Source organism: Oncorhynchus keta, chromosome 24 (genome assembly GCF_023373465.1).
Source record: "Oncorhynchus keta strain PuntledgeMale-10-30-2019 chromosome 24, Oket_V2, whole genome shotgun sequence".
Lineage (NCBI taxonomy): Eukaryota > Metazoa > Chordata > Actinopteri > Salmoniformes > Salmonidae > Oncorhynchus > Oncorhynchus keta.
The window spans coordinates 604,529-632,415 of NC_068444.1; the positions used below are offsets into that span (position 1 = coordinate 604,529).

At 44.4% G+C, this 27,887-nt stretch overlaps 1 protein-coding gene and 1 long non-coding RNA gene across 7 annotated transcripts in view; both read right to left on the reverse strand.

Moving 5' to 3' along the window:
- Positions 1 to 418: 418 nt before the first annotated feature.
- The window catches only part of tsnax (translin-associated factor X), a 32,951-nt gene continuing 5,482 nt past the window's right edge, over positions 419 to 27,887 (reverse strand). For both annotated transcript variants that reach the window (XM_052477436.1, XM_052477435.1), the window contains exons 2-8: positions 23,459 to 23,554; positions 20,188 to 20,302; positions 16,510 to 16,640; positions 11,394 to 11,503; positions 1,669 to 1,827; positions 1,199 to 1,264; positions 419 to 1,087 (exon numbers count right to left, since the gene is read on the reverse strand). In XM_052477436.1, the coding sequence (XP_052333396.1) occupies positions 929 to 1,087; positions 1,199 to 1,264; positions 1,669 to 1,827; positions 11,394 to 11,503; positions 16,510 to 16,640; positions 20,188 to 20,302; positions 23,459 to 23,534 (816 nt within the window). In that variant the 5' untranslated portion in view covers positions 23,535 to 23,554 and the 3' untranslated portion in view covers positions 419 to 928. The remainder of the gene's footprint in view (positions 1,088 to 1,198; positions 1,265 to 1,668; positions 1,828 to 11,393; positions 11,504 to 16,509; positions 16,641 to 20,187; positions 20,303 to 23,458; positions 23,555 to 27,887) is intronic.
- LOC127911274 (uncharacterized) lies at positions 11,511 to 12,631 on the reverse strand. Of its 5 annotated transcripts, none has more exons than XR_008077682.1 (4): positions 12,534 to 12,631; positions 12,213 to 12,431; positions 12,026 to 12,046; positions 11,511 to 11,991 (listed from the first exon to the last, which is right to left on the reverse strand). It is a non-coding gene; the product is annotated as an uncharacterized LOC127911274 (long non-coding RNA). The 5 variants fall into 5 exon arrangements; XR_008077685.1 differs by having other exon boundaries at positions 12,323 to 12,431; positions 12,480 to 12,578; XR_008077681.1 differs by lacking the exon at positions 12,026 to 12,046 and having other exon boundaries at positions 11,511 to 11,958; positions 12,103 to 12,431.

Here is a 27,887-nt window from a genome sequence, read left to right on the forward strand (position 1 = left end):
ACTTTAGATTATCAGACAGGTGTAGTCTACTTTAGATTATCACAGGTGTAAAGGCTACTTTGGATTATCAGACAGGTGTAAAGGCTACTTTAGATTATCAGACAGGTGTAAAGGCTACTTTAGATTATCAGACAGGTGTAAAGTCTACTTTAGATTATCAGACAGGTGTAAAGGATACTTTAGATTATCAGACTGATGTAAAGGCTACTTTAGATTATCAGACTGATGTAAAGGCTACTTTAGATTACCAGACTGATGTAAAGGCTACTTTAGATTATCAGACAGGTGTAACGGCTACTTTAGATTACCAGACTGATGTAAAGTCTACTTTAGATTATCAGACTGATGTAAAGGCTACTTTAGATAGTGATAGAGGAGAGACCCAGCCTCACACACAATAATGCCTGAGAGTGTCATCTTCACAACACTTTTTGAACTTTATTGAAAAATACTAAATTAAGAGTGACATTTTCCATGCTATATCTTGACGACCTTCAGATTGTGATTGACCGTTTGGCACAGCAGAGATTGTGACGACACTGATCAGATTCAGAACAAACAGCAATGAACAATGTTTGAATGAAACAACAGTTGACACCAAATACCATAACAAACACATTATCCAGACCAACATCAGATGTCATCACAGAACAACAACAAACCAGAGTATAACGTTGTGGAACTTTCAGATAGAAATGTACTTTGTAGAACAAACATGCCTCTTGAACATCTAGAAAAAGGAATCATCACATCTTTATAGATTTATATCTGCAAAGTTCCACAACATTTTGCCTATTGAACATGACCCTGACTGCATAACAGGGCTCGGGGTGAAGTTTCCCCTAGGTACAGACCACGCCCATCATTTACCCCTACCCCTTTCCAGATCATTACACCCCACCTCCACCATTAAACCCCACCCCCATCGCTAGGCCATTCCTTCGTCCTGGTCCATCATGGCTGTCCTGCTGGAGAAGACGTCAGCCAGCATGTGTTTGGGGATCTCTGACCCCCGCACCTTCAGGGTATAGCAGGCATCCTCCACCTTGGACAGACTCTGCCTCAGCGTGTGGAGCTTCTTACTGACCTGGGATAGATCAATTCATTAAATTAGCCAATCAATCAATCAATCAATCAATCACAAAATGTACTGCCCCAGCCACCCACACACAGACAGAGTGAGCAGCTTCTTACTGACCTCATAAGGACCAGTGTTACCGATGTAGGAGAAACCATCGTGTATCTGACGCAGGAACATGGACACCTGGGATCGAGCAATCAGATGGATTTATAAAGCACTTTCTACATGAGTTGTCACAGTGTTTTACAGTGACAACAATATCTAGATCCAGTCTGTCTGTCAGTCAGCCTTTTTACATCAGTAGTTGTCTGTGTTTTTACATTAGTAGTTGTCTGTGTTTTTACATTAGTAGTTGTCTGTGTTTTTACATTAGTAGTTGTCTGTGTTTTTACATCAGTAGTTGTCTGTGTTTTTACAGTGACGAGGCTTACAAAAGTCTGGTAACTTTACCAAAATTCCCAGAAATCCTTCTTGGATTATTCCTGGATTTCCTGCTTATTGCCTCCTGAGTCTGGGAATACTTTAACAGAAATTTCTGGGGAAAAAAAATAATTGCAACCCTAACACAGATACAGGAATATGCTGACCTGGAAGGGTGTGTCCATGTCCCCGTTCCCCACGCTACTGATACACATCCTCATCAGCTCACCTGTCAGGTCGGCCACGCCCAACAGGTAGTCTGTAGGGGTCACCTGAAAGGTCAGCACTTGGGGGGTTCCCATTGGCTGCTGGCCCTCTGGGGTGTCCTATAGGTCAGAGGTGAGTCACGGTTAGTTAGTGACTATACTTTCACATTCCTTATCATTATTCTGTCAGTAGTACCACGCAGTCTGTCGTCCCTGAGGAACACTATGATACACTGACTGACTGTAGAGAGGAAAGAGCAAGCAGCAGATCATCTTGATATTGACAAACTTGGCTAAATACACAATAACTTGGCTAAATACACAATAACTTGGCTAAATACACAATAACTTGGCTAAATACACAATAACTTGGCTATATACACAATAACTTGGCTAAATACACAATAACTTGGCTAAATACACAATAACTTGGCTAAATACACAATAACTTGGCTATGTACACAATAACTTGGCTAAATGCACAATAACTTGGCTATATACACAATAACTTGGCTAAATACACAATAACTTGGCTATATACACAATAACTTGGCTAAATACACAATAACTTGGATATATACACAATAATGATTTTTAATAATTAAAAAAAGAAGGTAAATCCGAAACATACAATATACTTGCAGTGAAGCCGCTCAACAACTACACCACACCAGTCATCCAATAGACTCCCACTCAACAACTACACCACACCAGTCATCCAATAGACTCCCACTCAACAACTACACCACACCAGTCATCCAATAGACTCCCACTCAACAACTACACCATACCAGTCATCCAATAGACTCCAACTCAACAACTACACCACACCAGTCATCCAATAGACTCCCACTCAACAACTACACCACACCAGTCATCCAATAGACTCCCACTCAACAACTACACCACACCAGTCATCCAACAGACTCCCACTCAACAACTACACCACACCAGTCATCCAATAGACTCCCACTCAACAACTACACCATACCAGTCATCCAATAGACTCCAACTCAACAACTACACCACACCAGTCATCCAATAGACTCCCACTCAACAACTACACCATACCAGTCATCCAACAGACTCCCACTCAACAACTACACCACACCAGTCATCCAACAGACTCCCACTCAACAACTACACCATACCAGTCATCCAATAGACTCCCACTCAACAACTACACCACACCAGTCATCCAACAGACTCCCACTCAACAACTACACCATACCAGTCATCCAATAGACTCCCACTCAACAACTACACCACACCAGTCATCCAACAGATTCCCACTCAACAACTACACCACACCAGTCATCCAACAGACTCCCACTCAACAACTACACCACACCTGTCATCCAATAGACTCCCACTCAACAACTACACCACACCAGTCATCCAATAGACTCCCACTCAACAACTACACCATACCAGTCATCCAACAGACTCCCACTTAACAACTACACCACACCAGTCATCCAACAGACTCCCATTCAACAACTACACCACACCAGTCATCCAACAGACTCCCATTCAACAACTACACCATATCAGTCATCCAACAGACTCCCACTCAACAACTACACCACACCAGTCATCCAACAGACTCCCATTCAACAACTACACCACACCAGTCATCCAATAGACTCCCATTCAACAACTACACCACACCAGTCATCCAATAGACTCCCATTCAACAACTACACCACACCAGTCATCCAATAGACTCCCATTCAACAACTACACCACACCAGTCATCCAACAGACTCCCATTCAACAACTACACCACACCCGTCATCCAACAGACTCCCATTCAACAACTACACCACACCAGTCATCCAACAGACTCCCACTCAACAACTACATCATACCAGTCATCCAACAGACTCCCATTCAGAGCGACACACAGAAGCATCCAGGGTCAATGCCTTGCTCAAGGGCACGTTGACTGATCTACCACCAGGCCAAAAAACGTGAACCCGAACCCTCCAAGATCCCCCCCCACAGTTCCCCAATAGCTATCCCTCAACCTTTCGAGACCCCTTCCACAGACCCCCTCCCCCAAGAAGAAAAACAAAAAATACAATCAATTCCACTCCCCACTCCACAATGCACCAACAACCAAGAGAATAATAAACTAAAGAGACAAAAGAAAGACAGAAGAAAAGAGCAAACAATGCAAAAAAATTGAAAATGTAAAAAATAGATTTAAAACAAAGGACAATAAAGTTCATAACAGAAATGCCAACTGTATATGTTTTTGTGCATGTCTGGCACTATTACATGTATGTGTGTGTTCTTGTATGTGTTTATTTGAATGAGAGTTTTTTATTTTTTATTTCACCTTTATTTAACCAGGGAGGCCAGTTGAGAACAAGTTCTCATTTACAACTGCTAGCTGGCCAAGATAAAGCAAAGCAGTTTGACAGAAACAACAACACAGAGTTACACATGGAGTAAAACAAACATACAGTCAATAACACAGTAGAACAATCTATATACAGTGTGAGCAAATGTAGAAGAGTAGGGCGGTAAGGCAATAAATAGGAGGCAAAATAATTACAATTTAGCATTAACACTGGATGTGTAGATGATGATGTGCAAGTAGAGATACTGGGGTGCAAAAGGAACAAGAGGATAAATAACAATATGGGGATGAGGTAGTTGGGTGTATATTTACAGATTGGTTGTGTACAGGTACAGTGTGAGCTGCTCTGACAGCTGGTGCTTAAAGTTGAAGAGGGAGATATAAGACACCAGCTTCAGTGATTTTTGCAATTCGTTCCAGTCATTGGCAGCAGAGAACTGGAAGGAAAGGCGGCAAAAGGAGGAGTTGGCTTTGGGGTTGACCAGTGAGATATACCTGCTGGAGCGCGTGCTATGGGTGGGTGCTGCTATGGTGACCAGTGAGCTGAGATAAGGCGGGGCTTTACCTAGCAGAGACTTGTAGATGACCTGGAGCCAGTGGGTTCGGCAACGAGTATGAAGCAAGGGCCAGCCAACGAGAGCATACAGGTCGCAGTGGTGGGTAGTTTATGGGGCTTGGTGACGAAACAGTGATAGACTGCATCCAATTTGTTGAGTAGAGTGTTGGAGGTTATTTCGTAAATGACATCACCGAAGTCAAGGATCGGTAGGATGGTCAGTTTTACGAGGGCATGTTTGGCAGCATGAGTGAAGGATGCTTTGTTGCAAAATAGGAAGCCAATTCTAGATTTAATTTTGGATTGGAGATGCTTAATGTGAGTCTGGAAGGAGAGTTTACAGTCTAATCAGACACATATTCTAAGTCAGAACCGTCCAGAGTAGTGATGTTGGACAGACAAGCAGGTGCAGTGATCGGTTGAAGAGCACTACCCCAGAGGGTAGTGAGGTCTGCACAACGCATCACCGGGGGCAAACTACCTGCCCTCCAGGACACCTACACCACCCGATGTCACAGGAAGGTCATAAAGATCATCAAGGACAACAACCACCTGAGCCACTGCCTGTTCACCCCGCTATCATCCAGAAGGCGAGGTCAGTACAGGTGCATCAAAGCTGGGACCGAGAGACTGAAAAACAGCTTCTATCTCAAGGCCATCAGACTGTTAAACAGACACCTCTAACATTGAGTGGCTGCTGCCAACACATTGACACTGACTCGACTCCAGCCACTTTAATAATGGGAACTGATGGGAAATGATGTAAAATATATAACTCGCCACTTTAAACAATATATATGCCATTTAGCAGACGCTTTTATCCAAAGCGACTTACAGTCATGTGTGCATACATTCTACGTATGGGTGGTTCCGGGGATCGAACCCACTACCCTGGCGTTACAAGCGCCATGCTCTACCAACTGAGCTACAGAAGGACCATGCTACTTAATATTACATTTACATTTAAGTCATTTAGCAGACGCTCTTATCCAGAGCGACTTACAACGTTTACATACCCTACATTATTTATCTCATATGTATACGTATATACTGTACTCTATATCATCTACTGCATCTTTATGTAATACATGTATCACTAGCCACTTTAAACTATGCCACTTTGTTTACATACTCATCTCATATGTATATACTGCACTCAATACCATCTACTGTATCTTGCCTATGCCGCTCTGTACCATCACTCACTCATATATCTTTATGTACATATTCTTTATCCCTTTACACTTGTGTCTATAAGGTAGTAGTTTTGGAATTGTTAGCTCGATTACTCGTTGGTTATTACTGCATTGTCGGAACTAGAAGCACAAGCATTTCGCTACACTCGCATTAACATCTGCTAACCATGTGTATGTGACAAATAACATTTGATTTGATTTATTTAGTTTTACTTGCATTTAACAGCAGTTGGAGGCCACGGAAGAAGAATTGTATTGAAGCTCGTCTGGAGGTTATTCAACACAGTGTCCAACAAAGGGCCAGAAGTATACAGAATGGTGTCGTCTGCGTAGAGGTTGATCAGAGTATCACCAGCAGCAAGAGCAACATCATTGATATATACAGAGAAAAGAGTCGGCCCGAAAATTGAACCCTGTGGTACCCCCATAGAAACTGCCGGAGGTCCGGACAACAGGCCCTCTGATTTGATACACTGAACTCTGTCTGAGAAGTAGTTGGTGAACCAAGCGATGCAGTCATTTGAGAAACCAAGGCTGTTGAGTCTGCCAATAATTTCACATTGTCCATAAGCTTGAGTTCATTTGCACACAAAAAAATCATACAATGATGGAAAGACCAGTGTTGTCCTTGTTAATGGAGACAGAGAAGAGCTCCAACTTCTTAATCATAGCCCCAATTGTGTCCCGCACATTGAATATAGTTGTGGAGATTCCCTGTAATCCTAGATTCAGATCAGTCAGATGATAAAAAAACATCACCCAGACAGACCAGTCGTGTGAGAAACTCATCATCATCAAGCGGTCAGACAAGTGAACATTATGGTCAGTGAAGAAAACTTTAAGCTCATCTCTCAATTCAATAAAACGTGTCAATATTTTGCCCCTTGATAACCAGCGCTCTTCTGTATGTTGTAAAAGCATTACATGGTCACTGCCAATGTCATTGCATGATGTAGAAAATACACAAGAGTTCAGGGGCCTTACTGAAACAAAGTTAACCATTTTCACTGGTGTCCAAAACATCTTTCAAGCTGTCAGGCATTCCTTTGGCAGCAAGAGCCTCTCAGTGGATGCTGCAGTGTACCAAAGAGCCTCTAGGTGGATGCTGCAGTGTACCCAAGAGCCTCTAGGTGGATGCTGCAGTGTACCCAAGAGCCTCTAGGTGGATGCTGCAGTGTACCAAAGAGCCTCTCGGTGGATGCTGCAGTGTACCCAAGAGCCTCTAGGTGGATGCTGCAGTGTACCCAAGAGCCTCTAGGTGGATGCTGCAGTGTACCCAAGAGCCTCTAGGTGGATGCTGCAGTGTACCCAAGAGCCTCTAGGTGGATGCTGCAGTGTACCCAAGAGCCTCTAGGTGGATGCTGCAGTGTACCCAATAGCCTCTAGGTGGATGATGCAGTGTACCCAAGAGCCTCTATGTTGATGCTGCAGTGTACCCAAGAGCCTCTAGGTGGATGCTGCAGTGTACCCAAGAGCCTCTAGGTGGATGCTGCAGTGTACCCAATAGCCTCTAGGTGGATGCTGCAGTGTACCCAAGAGCCTCTGAGGTTGATGCTGCAGTGTACCCAAGAGCCTCTCGGTGGATGCTGCAGTGTGAACCAAGAGCCTCTCGGTGGATGCTGCAGTGTACCCAAGAGTCTCTCGGTGGATGCTGCAGTGTACCCAAGAGCCTCTAGGTGGATGCTGCAGTGTACCCAAGAGCCTCTCGGTGGATGCTGCAGTGTACCAAGAGCCTCTTGGTTGATGCTGCAGTGTACCCAAGAGCCTCTAGGTGGATGCTGCAGTGTACCCAAGAGCCTCTAGGTGGATGCTGCAGTGTACCCAAGAGCCTCTAGGTTGATGCTGCAGTGTACCCAAGAGCCTCTAGGTGGATGCTGCAGTGTACCCAAGAGCCTCTCGGTGGATGCTGCAGTGTACCCAAATGGCAACTGCTTGCACGAGCGTTACCACTCCACTATGTCTCCCTGTCATGGCTTTTGCACCATCAGTACAGATAACAACACATCTTGACCACTAAAGGCCATTTGATGTCACAAAGCTGTCCAGTACTTTATAAATACCCTCTCCTGTTGTCCTGGTTTCCAGTGGTTTGCAGAAAAGGATGTCTTCCTTAATTGACCCCCCCATAAACGTTACGGAGATATACCAGGAGCTGTCCCAGGCCCGCCTCGTCTGTTGACTCATCCAGCTGTAACAGACATATACCAGGAGCTGTGCCAGGCCTGTTGACTCATCCAGCTGTAACAGACATATACCAGGAGCTGTGCCAGGTCTGTTGACTCATCCAGCTGTAACATACATATACCAGGAGCTGCGCCAGGCCTGTTGACTCATCCAGCTGTAACAGACATATACCAGGAGCTGAGCCAGGCCTGTTGACTCATCCAGCTGTAACAGACATATACCAGGAGCTGTGCCAGGTCTGTTGACTCATCCAGCTGTAACAGACATATACCAGGAGCTGTGCCAGGCCTGTTGACTCATCCAGCTGTAACAGACATATACCAGGAGCTGAGCCAGGCCTGTTGACTCATCCAGCTGTAACAGACATATACCAGGAGCTGTGCCAGGTCTGTTGACTCATCCAGCTGTAACAGACATATACCAGGAGCTGTGCCAGGTCTGTTGACTCATCCAGCTGTAACAGACATATACCAGGAGCTGTGCCAGGCCTGTTGACTCATCCAGCTGTAACAGACATATACTAGGAGCTATGCCACGTCTGTTGACTCATCCTGCTGTAACAGACATATACCAGGAGCTGTGCCAGGCCTGTTGACTCATCCAGCTGTAACAGACATATACCAGGAGCTGTGCCAGGCCCGCCTCGTCTGTTGACTCATCCAGCTGTAACAGACATATACCAGGAGCTGTGCCATGTCTGTTGACTCATCCAGCTGTAACAGACATATACCAGGAGCTGTGCCAGGCCCTGTTGACTCATCCAGCTGTAACAGACATATACCAGGAGCTGTGCCAGGCCTGTTGACTCATCCAGCTGTAACAGACATATACCAGGAGCTGTGCCAGGCCTGTTGACTCATCCAGCTGTAACAGACATATACCAGGAGCTGTGCCAGGCCTGTTGACTCATCCAAATGTAACAGACATATACCAGGAGCTGAGCCAGGTCTGTTGACTCATCCAGCTGTAACAGACATATACCAGGAGCTGTGCCACGTCCTGTTGACTCATCCAGCTGTAACAGACATATACCAGGAGCTGTGCCAGGCCTGTTGACTCATCCAGCTGTAACAGACATATACCAGGAGCTGTGCCAGGTCTGTTGACTCATCCAGCTGTAACAGACATATACCAGGAGCTGTGCCAGGTCTGTTGACTCATCCAGCTGTAACAGACATATACCAGGAGCTGTGCCAGGCCTGTTGACTCATCCAGCTGTAACAGACATATACCAGGAGCTGTGCCACGCCTGTTGACTCATCCTGCTGTAACAGACATATACCAGGAGCTGTGCCAGACCTGTTGACTCATCCAGCTGTAACAGACATATACCAGGAGCTGTACCAGGCCCGCCACGTCTGTTGACTCATCCAGCTGTAACAGACATATACCAGGAGCTGTGCCAGGCCCACCATGTCTGTTGACTCATCCAGCTGTAACAGACATATACCAGGAGCTGTGCCAGGTCTGTTGACTCATCCAGCTGTAACAGACATATACCAGGAGCTGTGCCAGGTCTGTTGACTCATCCAGCTGTAACAGACATATACCAGGAGCTGTGCCAGGCCTGTTGACTCATCCAGCTGTAACAGACATATACCAGGAGCTGTGCCAGGCCTGTTGACTCATCCAGCTGTAACAGACATATACCAGGAGCTGTGCCAGGCCTGTTGACTCATCCAGCTGTAACAGACATATACCAGGAGCTGTGCCAGGCCTGTTGACTCATCCAGCTGTAACAGACATATACCAGGAGCTGTGCCACGCCTGTTGACTCATCCAGCTGTAACAGACATATACCAGGAGCTGTGCCAGGCCTGTTGACTCATCCAGCTGTAACAGACATATACCAGGAGCTGTGCCAGGCCTGTTGACTCATCCAACTGTAACAGACATATACCAGGAGCTGTGCCAGGTCTGTTGACTCATCCAGCTGTAACAGACATATACGAGGAGCTGTGCCAGGCCTGTTGACTCATCCAGCTGTAACAGACATATACCAGGAGCTGTGCCAGGCCTGTTGACTCATCCAGCTGTAACAGACATATACCAGGAGCTGTGCCAGGCCTGTTGACTCATCCAGCTGTAACAGACATATACCAGGAGCTGTGCCAGGCCTGTTGACTCATCCAGCTGTAACAGACATATACCAGGAGCTGTGCCAGGCCTGTTGACTCATCCAGCTGTAACAGACATATACCAGGAGCTGTGCCAGGTCTGTTGACTCATCCTGCTGTAACAGACATATACCAGGAGCTGTGCCAGGCCTGTTGACTCATCCAGCTGTAACAGACATATACCAGGAGCTGTGCCACGTCTGTTGACTCATCCAGCTGTAACAGACATATACCAGGAGCTGTGCCAGGTCTGTTGACTCATCCAGCTGTAACAGACATATACCAGGAGCTGTGCCAGGCCTGTTGACTCATCCAGCTGTAACAGACATATACCAGGAGCTGTGCCAGGCCTGTTGACTCATCCAGCTGTAACAGACATATACCAGGAGCTGTGCCAGGTCTGTTGACTCATCCAGCTCCTGCCATGTCACTGATGCGTCATGAAACAGTGTTGTTTGATGAAGGGATTGTCTGTATAGTTTTTTTTGCCTTTTCCCCCAGCATTGTCCCAGCCATATCAGCGGTAGCAGGAAGAATGAAGTCCTCCACAATAGTATGGGGCTTGCCTGTCCTAGCCACTCGGTAACTCACCATATAAGACGCTTCTAGAACCTTCTTATTAATGGTATCTGTTGCTTTTATACATGTCTTACTACTCGAAAGTCGTGTTAATTCTCGCTCCAAAAAACTTCTGTGGCTTATTTGTCAAATTAGAGAGTAACGGTTAGAGAGAGAGAGAGAGTAACGGTTAATGTGACTGGATGTTCATTATTTGACAAGGCTACTCGTAATTGACATTGTGTTGTTATTTCTCTGAGCACTAGACGGTTTTATTTGTTTTGGGCTACTCAGGCGAGAAAGAAAACTCACCCAAATGTATAGCCTCATCGGAAAAGATAAATAAACTGTTTGAATTTGTATTTCATTTTAAAGAAAACCCCTTGAATGAGTGTTCTAATACTATTGACCTGTAGTGTATCTCCACCAGAAGGACATTACTTATACAGTTAATTTACAATCACTTAGCCCAAGTAGTTGCTAAATCCGGGTTGACCGTTGGCAGTAATGTGTCAACCATATCCAGACACTATATCAGGTTCTTGGTATGCAGCTAGCATACTATGATTCATTATAATGGTCATGGTTCTTCCATGTCTATTCACTCAGTGCAATGTTACTCAATATTCTTCTCTCTGATATAAGGGTCAACTAATATCAAGAATTGTGATATGATCCAGTACACCTTTAGTGTAGCATGTTCATACCTCAGGCTCCTTGACGAAGACCAGCTTGGTGTTAATCTCCTCCAGGCTGATGAGAGTACGATGTCTGATGAAGTGATGAAATGACACAGCCTCCACGTACTCCTGGATACCTGAGGGAGGGAGGGAACAATGATCATTGACTACATAACATGTATCCACCTGAACACGCCCACTGACTCATGACTGTCCATCCCTGGCTAAACTAAACAGAATATGACATCAAAAGGTTCTAGAGTCTAAAGCCAGCAGGCCTCTAAACAGGAACTACAACATGATCATTAACCTTGGACCAGAACCGTTACCAGAACCACAGAGGAATGACATGATGAATAACATCAAACGATACCTGAAGGAAAGGCTGAGGGAAGCCCATTGGAACGAGCTGAGAGGGGAAACGAACCTGAAGGAAAGGCTGAGGGAAGCCCATTGGAACGAGCTGAGAGGGGAAACGATACCTGAAGGAAAGGCTGAGGGAAGCCCATTGGAACGAGCTGAGAGGTGAAACGATACCTGAAGGAAAGGCTGAGGGAAGCCCATTGGAACGAGCTGAGAGGGGAAACGATACCTGAAGGAAAGTCTGAGGGAAGCCCATTGGAACCTGAGAGGAAAGGCTGAGGGAAGCCCATTGGAACGAGCTGAGAGGGGAAACGAACCTGAAGGAAAGGCTGAGGGAAGCCCATTGGAACGAGCTGAGAGGGGGAAACGAAACCTGAAGGAAAGGCTGAGGGAAGCCCATTGGAACGAGCTGAGAGGGGAAACGATACCTGAAGGAAAGGCTGAGGGAAGCCCATTGGAACGAGCTGAGAGGGGAAACGATACCTGAAGGAAAGGCTGAGGGAAGCCCATTGGAACGAGCTGAGAGGGGAAACGATACCTGAAGGAAAGGCTGAGGGAAGCCCATTGGAACGAGCTGAGAGGTGAAACGAAACCTGAAGGAAAGGCTGAGGGAAGCCCATTGGAACGAGCTGAGAGGGGAAACGAACCTGAAGGAAAGGCTGAGGGAAGCCCATTGGAACGAGCTGAGAGGGGAAACGAAACCTGAAGGAAAGGCTGAGGGAAGCCCATTGGAACGAGCTGAGGGGAAACGGAAGGAAAGGCTGAGGGAAGCCCATTGGAACGAGCTGAGAGGGGAAACGATACCTGAAGGAAAGGCTGAGGGAAGCCCATTGGAACGAGCTGAGAGGGGAAACGATACCTGAAGGAAAGGCTGAGGGAAGCCCATTGGAACGAGCTGAGAGAGGAAACGATACCTGAAGGAAAGTCTTCTGTCCCTAGTTATAAACAAGTTATCATCAAATAGGCATTGATTAAATGTTCAATATCCTCACCCACGTGGAGATTCTATAAGAGTAATATATATATATATATATATGTGATGATCCGACCGCATTCTGTCCCCTATCAACACTTATTTTCAACTTCTGGCAGTGGGAATGACATAAGAAAGTAGTCAAGATGGCTTGAATGAGCCTCCACCATGTATATCTAGTATCAGCTACATTTATGCCTTTACTAGACTATGGGGATATTTTATATATGAATCCTTCCTCTCAGTGTTTGAGATCAATTGACACCCTTTACCATGATACTTTGATATTTATTTTAAACTGCAAAACCCTTACGCACCACTGCACTTTGTATACCAGGGTTGGCTGGCCTTCTCTAGTCACTCGTAGGCTCAGTCACTGGTATACTTTCATTTACAATGCCATTTTGGGTTTACTACCTTTTTATTTGTGCATTTTTATTGCTCAGAAATGTGGTGGGTCGTCTCTTCGTTCGCTGGACTTTATCCTGCTAACTGTTCCAAATGTCAGAACTGAATTTGGTAAAAGGTCTTTTATGTCCTCTGCGCCATTGTCTTGGAACGCCTTACAAAATACTTTTAAACTGGAAGAACTTGTCCCGATTGGTGTTTTTAAATCACTGATGAAGGATCTTGAGACTGATTCCCTGACTTGTCAATGTTTTTAATTAGCTATTTTATACTCTTGTGAATTCAATGGTTTTTACCAGATTACTTGTAGTTTTTCATGTCGTTTGTCTGTCATTTTTGTAATGACTTGATGCTGCCCATCTTGGCCAGGACGCTCTTGAAAAATAGATTTTAAATCTCAATGAGCCCTTCCAGGTTAAATAAAGGTTTAATAAATAAATTATAATAATAAAATCTCACGAGGTCAGGATAATAAACCTCCCTATATCCACTAGCTCCAATATATCCATGACATTTGTGATTTCCTGTAAGTGCCCGAGGGTGATAGTTGTAGTGTGATTTCCTTTAAGAGCCCGATGGTGATAGTTGTAGTGTGATTTCCTTTAAGTGCCCGAGGGTGATAGTTGTAGTGTGATTTCCTTTAAGTGCCCGAGGGTGATAGTTGTAGTGTGATTTCCTTTAAGTGCCCGAGGGTGATAGTTGTAGTGTGATTTCCTTTAAGAGCCCGAGGGTGATAGTTGTAGTGTGATTTCCTGTAAGAGCCCGAGGGTGATAGTTGTAGTGTGATTTCCTGTAAGTGCCCGAGGGTGATAGTTGTAGTGTGATTTCCTTAAGTGCCCGAGGGTGATAGTTGTAGTGTGATTTCCTTTAAGAGCCCGAGGGTGATAGTTTGTAGTGTGATTTCCTTCACAGTCCATTGAGTTATTTAAAACCGTATTTTAATCTCCCACCATAATAATAGAGTATTGATGGTAGGTTTCATAAATAATTATATACACTGCCGGTCAAATATATTTTAGTGATTGTAGTGGGTGTGTCTATATCATATTGTAGTGGGTGTGTCTATATCCTATTGTAGTGGGTGTGTCTATATCATATTGTAGTGGGTGTGTCTATATCATATTGTAGTGGGTGTGTCTATATCATATTGTAGTGGGTGTGTCTATATCATATTGTAGTGGGTGTGTCTATATCATATTGTAGTGGGTGTGTCTATATCCTATTGTAGTGGGTGTGTCTATATCATATTGTAGTGGGTGTGTCTATATCATATTGTAGTGGGTGTGTCTATATCATATTGTAGTGGGTGTGTCTATATCATATTTTAGTGAGTGTGTCTATATCATATTGTAGTGGGTGTGTCTATATCATATTGTAGTGGGTGTGTCTATATCATATTGTAGTGAGTGTGTCTATATCATATTGTAGTGGGTGTGTCTATATCCTATTGTAGTGGGTGTGTCTATATCATATTGTAGTGGGTGTGTCTATATCATATTGTAGTGGGTGTGTCTATATCATATTGTAGTGGGTGTGTCTATATCATATTGTAGTGGGTGTGTCTATATCATATTGTAGTGAGTGTGTCTATATCATATTGTAGTGGGTGTGTCTATATCATATTGTAGTGGGTGTGTCTATATCATATTGTAGTGGGTGTGTCTATATCATATTGTAGTAGGTGTGTCTATATCATATTGTAGTAGGTGTGTCTATATTATATTGTAGTGGGTGTGTCTATATCATATTGTAGTGGGTGTGTCTATATCCTATTGTAGTGGGTGTGTCTATATCCTATTGTAGTGGGTGTGTCTATATCATATTGTAGTGGGTGTGTCTATATCCTATTGTAGTGGGTGTGTCTATATCCTATTGTAGTGGGTGTGTCTATATCATATTGTAGTGGGTGTGTCTATATCATATTGTAGTGGGTGTGTCTATATCATATTGTAGTGGGTGTGTCTATATCATATTGTAGTGGGTGTGTCTATATCATATTGTAGTGGGTGTGTCTATATCATATTGTAGTGGGTGTGTCTATATCATATTGTAGTGGGTGTGTCTATATCATATTGTAGTGCGTGTGTCTATATCATATTGTAGTGCGTGTGTCTATATCATATTGTAGTGGGTGTGTCTATATCATATTGTAGTGGGTGTGTCTATATCATATTGTAGTGGGTGTGTCTATATCATATTGTAGTGGGTGTGTCTATATCATATTGTAGTGGGTGTGTCTATATCATATTGTAGTGGGTGTGTCTATATCATATTGTAGTGGGTGTGTCTATATCATATTGTAGTGGGTGTGTCTATATCATATTGTAGTGGGTGTGTCTATATCATATTGTAGTGGGTGTGTCTATATCATATTGTAGTGGGTGTGTCTATATCATATTGTAGTGGGTGTGTCTATATCATATTGTAGTGGGTGTGTCTATATCATATTGTAGTGGGTGTGTCTATATCATATTGTAGTGGGTGTGTCTATATCATATTGTAGTGCGTGTGTCTATATCATATTGTAGTGGGTGTGTCTATATCCTATTGTAGTGGGTGTGTCTATATCATATTGTAGTGGGTGTGTCTATATCATATTGTAGTGGGTGTGTCTATATCATATTGTAGTGGGTGTGTCTATATCATATTGTAGTGGGTGTGTCTATATCATATTGTAGTGGGTGTGTCTATATCATATTGTAGTGGGTGTGTCTATATCATATTGTAGTGGGTGTGTCTATATCATATTGTAGTGGGTGTGTCTATATCATATTGTAGTAGGTGTGTCTATATCATATTGTAGTGGGTGTGTCTATATCATATTGTAGTGGGTGTGTCTATATCATATTGTAGTGGGTGTGTCTATATCATATTGTAGTGGGTGTGTCTATATCCTATTGTAGTGGGTGTGTCTATATCATATTGTAGTGGGTGTGTCTATATCCTATTGTAGTGGGTGTGTCTATATCCTATTGTAGTGGGTGTGTCTATATCATATTGTAGTGGGTGTGTCTATATCATATTGTAGTGGGTGTGTCTATATCATATTGTAGTGGGTGTGTCTATATCATATTGTAGTGGGTGTGTCTATATCATATTGTAGTGGGTGTGTCTATATCATATTGTAGTGGGTGTGTCTATATCATATTGTAGTGGGTGTGTCTATATCATATTGTAGTGCGTGTGTCTATATCATATTGTAGTGGGTGTGTCTATATCCTATTGTAGTGGGTGTGTCTATATCATATTGTAGTGGGTGTGTCTATATCATATTGAGTCTGTTCTTCAGATCAGGAGGTTAACTGGAAACCGGAGGACTGCGTGTCCTGCCGTTGTATCCTGTGTCCGTCCATCCGTCCGTCCGTCCATCTGTCCGTCCGTCCGTCCATCCGTCCGTACCTGGTGTGAAGGCTCTATGGAACTGGTGCAGGTCCTCTCCTCTGAGCTCCTCAGCAATCATTCTGATGTTCAGTCTCACTCCATCCAGCTTCAGATCAGCTTCTGTGAGGACCTCCTCCACGTCTGGGACACTGCAGGGACAATAATTTCACATCAGGCTAGTCCATCTACTGTTGGGACAATAGATTCACATCAGGCTAGTCCATCTACTGTTGGGACAATAGATTCACATCAGGCTAGTCCATCTACTGTTGGGACAATACATTCACATCAGGCTAGTCGACCTACTGTTAGGACAATACATTCACATCAGGCTAGTCCATCTACTGTTGGGACAATACATTCACATCAGGCTAGTCCATCTACTGTTGGGACAATACATTCACATCAGGCTAGTCCACCTACTGTTAGGACAATACATTCACATCAGGCTAGTCCATCTACTGTTAGGACAATACATTCACATCAGGCTAGTCCATCTACTGTTGGGACAATACATTCACATCAGGCTAGTCCATCTACTGTTGGGACAATACATTCACATCAGGCTAGTCCATCTACTGTTGGGACAATACATTCACATCAGGCTAGTCCATCTACTGTTGGGACAATACATTCACATCAGGCTAGTCCATCTACTGTTGGGACAATACATTCACATCAGGCTAGTCGACCTACTGTTGGGACAATACATTCACATCAGGCTAGTCCATCTACTGTTAGGACAATACATTCACATCAGGCTAGTCGACCTACTGTTGGGACAATACATTCACATCAGGCTAGTCCATCTACTGTTGGGACAATACATTCACATCAGGCTAGTCCATCTACTGTTAGGACAATACATTCACATCAGGCTAGTCGACCTACTGTTGGGACAATACATTCACATCAGGCTAGTCGACCTACTGTTGGCTTCTTATAGGATGGACATGACATTTAAAGGAGCAAGTTGCAGAAATCACTCAGCCATTTCCTGCTTGCTAAAATTCTAATAGCTAGCCTAATTTCAGGTTGTGACAAAACAAGCAAGTATAGTGTAGAGAATCAAATCAAATTATATAGCCCTTCGTACATCAGCTGATATCTCAGCAAGTATAGTGTAGAGAATCATTGTACCATCTAAACCGCTGTGAGATATATTTTCTATAAGCAAAAATATTGTATTTTCAGCTGTTTGATGCTGGTGTACAAAACCGAAAGTAAATACACATGGTTATCAGATGTTAATGGTCACATGGTTATCAGATGTTAATGTTTACATGGTTATCAGATGTTAATGGTCACATACACATGGTTAGCAGATGTTAATGGTCACATGGTTATCAGATGTTATTGGTCACATGGTTATCAGATGTTAATGGTCACATGGTTATCAGATGTTAATGGTCACATGGTTATCAGATGTTAATGGTCACATGGTTATCAGATGTTATTGGTCACATACACATCAGATGTTAATGGTCACATGGTTATCAGATGTTATCAGATGTTAATGGTCACATGGTTATCAGATGTTAATGGTCACATGGTTATCAGATGTTAATGGTCACATGGTTATCAGATGTTAATGGTCACATGGTTATCAGATGTTATTGGTCACATGGTTATCAGATGTTAATGGTCACATGGTTATCAGATGTTAATGGTCACATGGTTATCAGATGTTAATGGTCACATGGTTATCAGATGTTAATGGTCACATGGTTATCAGATGTTAATGGTCACATGGTTATCAGATGTTAATGGTCACATGGTTATCAGATGTTATTGGTCACATGGTTATCAGATGTTAATGGTCACATGGTTATCAGATGTTAATGGTCACATGGTTATCAGATGTTATTGGTCTCATGGTTATCAGATGTTATTGGTCACATGGTTATCAGATGTTATTGGTCACATGGTTATCAGATGTTATTGGTCACATGGTTATCAGATGTTATTGGTCACATGGTTATCAGATGTTAATGGTCACATGGTTATCAGATGTTAATGGTCACATGGTTATCAGATGTTATTGGTCACATACACATGGTTATCAGATGTTATTGGTCACATGGTTATCAGATGTTAATGGTCACATGGTTATCAGATGTTAATGGTCACATACACATGGTTATCAGATGTTAATGGTCACATACACATGGTTAGCAGATGTTAATGGTCACATGGTTATCAGATGTTAATGGTCACATACACATGGTTATCAGATGTTATTGGTCACATACACATGGTTATCAGATGTTATTGGTCACATGGTTATCAGATGTTATTGGTCACATACACATGGTTAGCAGATGTTAATGTTTACATGGTTATCAGATGTTAATGGTCACATACACATGGTTATCAGATGTTATTGGTCACATGGTTATCAGATGTTATTGGTCACATACACATGGTTAGCAGATGTTAATGGTCACATGGTTATCAGATGTTATTGGTCACATGGTTATCAGATGTTATTGGTCACATGGTTATCAGATGTTAATGGTCACATGGTTATCAGATGTTATTGGTCACATGGTTATCAGATGTTATTGGTCACATGGTTATCAGATGTTATTGGTCACATGGTTATCAGATGTTATTGGTCACATGGTTATCAGATGTTAATGGTCACATGGTTATCAGATGTTATTGGTCACATACACATGGTTATCAGATGTTATTGGTCACATACACATGGTTAGCTGATGTTAATGGTCACATGGTTAGCAGATGTTAATGGTCACATGGTTAGCAGATGTTAATGGTCACATGGTTAGCAGATGTTAATGGTCACATGGTTATCAGATGTTATTGGTCACATGGTTATCAGATGTTATTGGTCACATACACATGGTTATCAGATGTTATTGGTCACATACACATGGTTATCAGATGTTATTGGTCACATGGTTATCAGATGTTAATGGTCACATGGTTAGCAGATGTTAATGGTCACATGGTTATCAGATGTTAATGGTCACATGGTTATCAGATGTTAATGTTTACATGGTTAGCAGGTGTTAATGGTCACATACACATGGTTAGCAGATGTTAATGGTCACATGGTTAGCAGATGTTATTGGTCACATACACATGGTTAGCAGATGTTAATGGTCACATGGTTAGCAGATGTTAATGGTCACATGGTTATCAGATGTTAATGGTCACATACACATGGTTAGCAGATGTTAATGCTCACATGGTTAGCAGATGTTAATGGTCACATACACATGGTTAGCAGATGTTAATGGTCACATACACATGGTTAGCAGATGTTAATGGTCACATACACATGGTTAGCAGATGTTAATGGTCACATACACATGGTTAGCAGATGTTAATGGCTAGAGATTTGAGTCAGTATGTGGCAGCAGCCACTCAATGTTAGTGGTGGCTGTTTAACAGTCTGATGGCCTTGAGATAGAAGCTGTTAACCACTTATTAGACTCACTTTCAATGAGAATGATAGATCTGTAACTCACACTTCTACGTGCATTTGCAGCTTTAATCAATGCATCCACAAACATTTATTAGAAAAATAAACCTAGATGATATTTAACACTGCATTTGAAAACCATTAGAAGTGGCCAACTATATGAGATTCCTTTTTTTCTTCCGCCTTGCTGCTGAGGACCCCTTAAGGACCCTGGCGGACCACATTTTGTAGTTCAGACAATTTACCTGGTGACTCTGTGCAGTAGAAATATTGTCCTCTTGCTTTCAATGGTGATGTCTCTGCTGAGTTTGACCAGGCGCTCATGCTTGTCATGTTTGGTGTCTAGCTCCTGCTGGAACACTGGCATGGAAGAAATATCTGATTAGTCGTCGATATAAGAATATTTTGAAGGTAAATACACAACGCAGAGGATGAGAGAGGACAAAAAACTAGAGAACTAATGGTCAATAGGGATTGGCCATTGGCTCAGTTGTACTGCAAGGACTTCTGATTGGTCAACCCAAGGCTAGGGTGGGGGGTTATAAATGGCATCATGTTCCTTAGTTCTGTGGAAAAAAGCTGAGAGGGGAGACAAAATATCTACCTCCCAGCATAACATTTATGATTTGTCCTCTCTGAATAAACCTAATTTTCTAGATTAGTAGTGAAGAGAGAGGGGAGGTAAAGAGGAGGTGAAGAGGGGGGAGGGGGAAGGAGGTGAAGAGGGAGGAGGTGAAGAGGGGGAGGTGAAGAGAGAGGTGAAGAGGGGGGAGGTGAAGAGGGGGGAGATGAAGAGAGAGGAGGTGAAGAGAGAGGAGGTGAAGGGGGGGAGAAGGAGGTGAAGAAGGAGGAGGTGAAGAGGGGGAGGTGAAGAGAGAGGAGGTGAAGAGAGAGGTGAAGAGGGGGAGGTGAAGAGGGGGGAGGTGAAGAGAGGGTGAAGAGGGAAGAAGGTGAAGAGGGGGAGGTGAAGAGGGGGAGGTGAAGAGGGGGAGGTGAAGAGGGGAGGTGAAGGGGGAGGTGAAGAGAGGGAGGTGAAGAGGGGGGAGGTGAAGAGGGGGAGGTGAAGAGAGAGGAGGTGAAGAGGGGGAGGTGAAGAGTGGGGAGGTGAAGAGTGGGGAGGTGAAGAGGGGGAGGTGAAGAGGGGGAGGTGAAGAGGGGGAGGTGAAGATGGGGAGGTGAAGAGGGGGAGGTGAAGAGGGGGAGGTGGAGAGAGGGGGAGGTGAAGAGGGGAGGTGAAGAGGGGAGGTGAAGAGAGGTGAAGAGAGAGGAGGTGAAGAGGGGGAGGTGAAGAGAGAGGAGGTGAAGTGGGGGGAGGTGAAGAGAGAGGAGGTGAAGAGAGAGGAGGTGAAGAGAGAGGTGAAGAGGGGGAGGTGAAGAGGGGGAGGTGAAGAGAGAGGTGAAGTGAAGAGGGGGAGGTGAAGAGGGGGAGGTGAAGAGAGAAGAGGGGGAGGTGAAGAGAGGGTGAGGGGGGAGGTGAAGAGAGGAGGTGAAGAGAGGGAGGTGAAGAGGGGAAGGTGAAGAGGGGGGAGGTGAAGAGAGAGGAGGTGAAGAGGGGAGGTGAAGAGAGGTGAAGAGGGGGAGGTGAAGAGGGGGAGGTGAAGAGGGGAGGTGAAGAGGGGGAGGTGAAGAGAGAGTGAAGAGGGGGGAGGTGAAGAGAGGGTGAAGAGGGGGAGGTGAAGAGAGAGGAGGTGAAGAGGGGGAGGTGAAGAGGGGGAAGGTGAAGAGGGGAGGTGAAGAGGGGGAGGTGAAGAGGGGGAGGTGAAGAGGGGGAGGTGAAGAGGGGGAGGTGAAGAGAGAGGAGGTGAAGAGGGGGAGGTGAAGAGGGGGAGGTGAAGAGGGGGAGGTGAAGAGAGGGGAGGTGAAGAGAGGGAGGTGAAGAGAGGGGAGGTGAAGAGAGGGAGGTGAAGAGGGGAGGTGAAGAGAGGGAGGTGAAGAGGGGAGGTGAAGAGAGGGAGGTGAAGAGAGTGGAGGTGAAGAGGGGGAGGTGAAGAGAGGGAGGTGAAGAGTGAAGGGGGAGGTGAAGAGGGGGGAGGTGAAGAGGGGGAGGTGAAGAGAGTGAAGAGAGGGAGGTGAAGAGAGAGGAGTGAAGAGAGAGGAGGTGAAGAGAGGTGAAGAGGGGGAGGTGAAGAGGGGGAGGTGAAGAGAGGGACGTGAAGAGAGAGGAGGTGAAGAGAGGTGAAGAGGGGGGAGGTGAAGAGGGGGAGGTGAAGAGAGGGAGGTGAAGAGGGGGAGGTGAAGAGGGGGAGGTGAAGAGAGAGGAGGTGAAGAGGGGGAGGTGAATAGGGGGAGGTGAAGAGAGGGTGAAGAGGGGGAGGTGAAGAGAGAGGTGAAGATGGGGGGAGGTGAAGAGAGGAGGTGAAGAGAGAGGAGGTGAAGAGGGGGAAGGTGAAGAGGGGGGAGGTGAAGAGGGGGGAGGTGAAGAGGGGGAGGTGAAGAGAGAGGAGGTGAAGAAGAGGGAAGAGGGGAGGTGAAGAGGGGGAGGTGAAGAGGAGGAGGTGAAGAGGGGGAGGTGAAGAGGGGGAGGTGAAGAGAGAGGTGAAGAGGGGGAGGTGAAGAGGGGGAGGTGAAGGAGAGGTGAAGAGGGGGAGGTGAAGAGAGAGGTGAAGAGGGGGAGGTGAAGAGGGGGAGGTGAAGAGAGGGTGAAGAGGGAGGTGAAGAGGGAGGTGAAGAGAGAGGAGGTGAAGAGGGGGAGGTGAAGAGAGGGAGGTGAAGAGGGGGGTGAAGAGAGAGGAGGTGAAGAGGGGGAGGTGAAGAGAGAGGAGGTGAAGAGAGGGAGGTGAAGAGAGGGGAGTTGAAGAGAGGAGGTGAAGAGGGGGGTGAAGAGGGAGGAGGTGAAGAGGGGAGGTGAAGAGAGAGGAGGTGAAGAGGGGGAGGTGAAGAGAGAGGTGAAGAGGGGAGGTGAAGAGGGGGAGGTGAAGAGAGAGGAGGTGAAGAGAGAGGAGGTGAAGAGGGGGAGGTGAAGAGGGGGAGGTGAAGAGGGGGGAGGTGAAGAGAGAGGAGGTGAAGAGAGAGGGAGGTGAAGAGGGGGAGGTGAAGAGGGGGGAGGTGAAGAGGGGGAGGTGAAGAGAGAGGAGGTGAAGAGAGGGGAGGTGAAGAGGGGAGGTGAAGAGGGGGAGGTGAAGAGGGGGAGGTGAAGAGAGGAGGTGAAGAGGGGAGGTGAAGAGGGGGAGGTGAAGGGGGGGAGGTGAAGAGGGGGAGGTGAAGAGAGAGGAGGTGAAGAGAGAGGAGGTGAAGAGAGGGGAGTTGAAGAGAGAGGAGGTGAAGAGGGGGGGTGAAGAGGGGGGAGGTGAAGAGAGGGGAGGTGAAGAGAGAGGAGGTGAAGAGGGGGGAGGTGAAGAGGGAGGAGGTGAAGAGAGAGGAGGTGAAGAGGGGGGAGGTGAAGAGAGAGGAGGTGAAGAGAGAGGAGGTGAAGAGGGGGAGGTGAAGAGGGGGGAGGTGAAGAGGAGGGGGAGAAGGAGGAGTGTACTCTAGGCTGAATGTAAATTCAGGTACCACAGAAAATGATCTAGTAGATACCTTTGAATGCAGCCATCACAGGTGATGTCAGGTTAGCTCCTGTGTCGCGGTCATCTGTTTTCTGACTTGTCTTCATCCTCCGAGGATACCCTTCACCTGAGGAGGGGCGGCAGGTAGCCTAGTGGTTAGAGTGCACTGGTCTAGTAACCGAAAGGTTGCAAGATCGAAACCCCAAGCTGACAAGGTACAAATCTGTAGTTGTGCTCCTGAACAGGCAGTAAACCCACTGTTCCCAGGCCGTCATTGAAAATAATAACTTGTTCTTAACTGACTTGCCTGGTTAAATAAAGATACGTAAAAAAGGAGACAGGGAGATTACAAATCAAATCAAATCAAAATCTAATTTTAATGGTCACATACACATGGTTAGCAGATGTTATTGGTTACATACACATGGTTAGCAGATGTTAATGGTCACATACACATGGTTAGCAGATGTTATTGGTCACATACACATGGTTAGCAGATGTTATTGGTCACATACACATGGTTAGCAGATGTTATTGGTCACATACACATGGTTAGCAGATGTTAATGGTCACATACACATGGTTAGCAGATGTTAATGGTCACATACACATGGTTAGCAGATGTTAATGGTCACATACACATGGTTATCAGATGTTATTGGTCACATACACATGGTTAGCAGATGTTATTGGTCACATACACATGGTTAGCAGATGTTATTGGTCACATACACATGGTTATCAGATGTTAATGGTCACATGGTTATCAGATGTTAATGGTCACATGGTTATCAGATGTTAATGGTCACATACACATGGTTAGCAGATGTTAATGGTCACATGGTTAGCAGATGTTAATGGTCACATACACATGGTTAGCAGATTTTAATGGTCACATACACATGGTTATCAGATGTTAATGGTCACATACACATGGTTAGCAGATGTTAATGGTCACATACACATGGTTAGCAGATGTTAATGGTCACATACACATGGTTATCAGATGTTAATGGTCACATACACATGGTTATCAGATGTTAATGGTCACATACACATGGTTAGCAGATGTTAATGGTCACATACACATGGTTAGCAGATGTTAATGGTCACATACACATGGTTAGCAGATGTTAATGGTCACATACACATGGTTAGCAGATGTTAATGGTCACATACACATGGTTAGCAGATGTTAATGGTCACATACACATGGTTATCAGATGTTAATGGTCACATACACATGGTTAGCAGATGTTATTGGTCACATACACATGGTTAGCAGATGTTAATGGTCACATACACATGGTTAGCAGATGTTAATGGTCACATACACATGGTTAGCAGATGTTAATGGTCACATACACATGGTTAGCAGATGTTAATGGTCACATACACATGGTTAGCAGATGTTAATGGTCACATACACATGGTTAGCAGATGTTAATGGTCACATGGTTAGCAGATGTTAATGGTCACATACACATGGTTATCAGATGTTAATGGTCACATACACATGGTTAGCAGATGTTAATGGTCACATGGTTAGCAGATGTTAATGGTCACATACACATGGTTAGCAGATTTTAATGGTCACATACACATGGTTATCAGATGTTAATGGTCACATACACATGGTTAGCAGATGTTAATGGTCACATACACATGGTTATCAGATGTTAATGGTCACATACACATGGTTATCAGATGTTAATGGTCACATACACATGGTTATCAGATGTTAATGGTCACATACACATGGTTATCAGATGTTAATGGTCACATACACATGGTTAGCAGATGTTAATGGTCACATACACATGGTTAGCAGATGTTAATGGTCACATACACATGGTTATCAGATGTTAATGGTCACATACACATGGTTATCAGATGTTAATGGTCACATACACATGGTTAGCAGATGTTATTGGTCACATACACATGGTTAGCAGATGTTAATGGTCACATACACATGGTTAGCAGATGTTAATGGTCACATACACATGGTTAGCAGATGTTAATGGTCACATACACATGGTTATCAGATGTTAATGGTCACATACACATGGTTAGCAGATGTTATTGGTCACATACACATGGTTAGCAGATGTTAATGGTCACATACACATGGTTAGCAGATGTTAATGGTCACATACACATGGTTAGCAGATGTTAATGGTCACATACACATGGTTAGCAGATGTTAATGGTCACATACACATGGTTAGCAGATGTTAATGGTCACATACACATGGTTAGCAGATGTTAATGGTCACATACACATGGTTAGCAGATGTTAATGGTCACATACACATGGTTAGCAGATGTTAATGGTCACATACCCATTGGTTAGCAGATGTTAATGGTCACATACACATGGTTAGCAGATGTTAATGCGAGAGTAGTGAAATGCTTGTGCTTCTATTTCCGACAATGCAGTAATAACCAACAAGTAATCTAACCTAAACAATTCCAAAACTACTACCTTACACACAAGTGTAAAGGGATAAAGAATATGTACATAAAGATATATGAATGAGTGATGGCACAGAACGGCATAGGCAAGATGCAGTAGATGGTATCGAGTACAGTATATACAGTGGGGCAAAAAAAGTATTTAGTCAGCCACCAATTGTGCAAGTTCTCCCACTTAAAAGATGAGAGGGCCTGTAATTCTCATCATAGGTAAACTTCAACTATGACAGACAAAATGAGAGAAAAAAATCCAGAAAATCACATTGTAGGATTTTAATGAATTTATTTGCAAATTATAGTGGAAAATAAGTATTTTCCACCATTTTGTCTGTCATAGTTGAAGTGTACCTGTGATGAAAATTACAGGCCTCTCTCATCTTTTTAAGTGGGAGAACTTGCACAATTGGTGGCTGACTAAATACTTTTTTGCCCCACTGTAATTTTGAATGTTTGTCTGCGTTGTCGTGACCGCTATTTCCGGTGGATTCCGGGGCATAACGCACCAAACTAACGGAGGAATTTGGATATAAAAAATATCTTTATGGAACAAAAGGAACATTTGCTGTCTAACTGGGAGTCTCATGAGTGAAAACATCCGAAGATCATCAAAGGTACTTCCGGCGCCGACAGAGATGGCTGCCTCGCTTTGCGTTCCTAGGAAACTATGCAGTTTTTTGTTTTTTTACGTGTTATTTCTTACATTAGTACCCCAGGTCATCTTAGGTTTCATTACATACAGTCGAGAAGAACTACTGAATATAAGATCAGCGTCAACTCACCATCAGTACGACCAAGAATATGTTTTTCGCGACGCGGATCCTGTGTTCTGCCTTACAAACAGGACAACGGAATGGATTCCATGCATCGACCCAAAAAACTACTCCGAAAAAGAGGGAAACGAGGCGGTCTTCTGGTCAGACTCCGGAGACGGGCACATCGGGCACCACTCCCTAGCATTCTTCTTGCCAATGTCCAGTCTCTTGACAAGAAGGTTGACGAAATCCGAGCAAGGGTGGCATTCCAGAGGGACATCAGAGACTGTAACGTTCTCTGCTTCACGGAAACATGGCTCACTGGAGAGACGCTATCCGGGGCGGTGCAGCCAACGGGTTTCACCACGCATCGCGCCGACAGAAACAAACTTCTGGTAAGAAGAGTGGCGGGGGCGTATGCCTCATAACTAACGAGACATGGTGTGATGAAAGAAACATACAGGAACTCAAATCCTTCTGTTCACCTGATTTAGAATTCCTCACAATCAAATGTAGACCGCATTATCTTCCAAGAGAATTCTCTTCGATTATAATCACAGCCGTATATACCCCCCCAAGCAGACACATCGATGGCTCTGAACAAACTTTATTTAACTCTTTGCAAACTGGAATCCATATATCCTGAGGCTGCATTCATTGTTGCTGGGGATTTTAACAAGGCTAATCTGAAAACAAGACTCCTTAAATTTTATCAGCATATCGATTGCGCAACCAGGGGTGGTAAAACCTTGGATCATTGTTACTCTAACTTCCGCGACGCATATAAGGCCCTGCCCCGCCCCCTTTCGGAAAAGCTGACCACGAATCCATTTTGTTGATCCCTGCCTACAGACAGAAACTAAAACAAGAGGCTCCCACGCTGAGGTCTGTCCAACGCTGGTCCGACCAAGCTGACTCCACACTCCAAGACTGCTTACATCACGTGGACTGGGATATGTTTCGTATTGCGTCAGATAACAATATTGACGAATACGCTGATTCGGTGTGCGAGTTCATTAGAACGTGCGTTGAAGATGTCGTTCCCATAGCAACGATTAAAACATTCCCTAACCAGAAACCGTGGATTGATGGCAGCATTCGCGTGAAACTGAAAGCGCGAACCACTGCTTTTAATCAGGGCAAGGTGTCTGGTAACGTGACTGAATACAAACAGTGCAGCTATTCCCTCCGCAAGGCTATCAAACAAGCTAAGCGTCAGTACAGAGACAA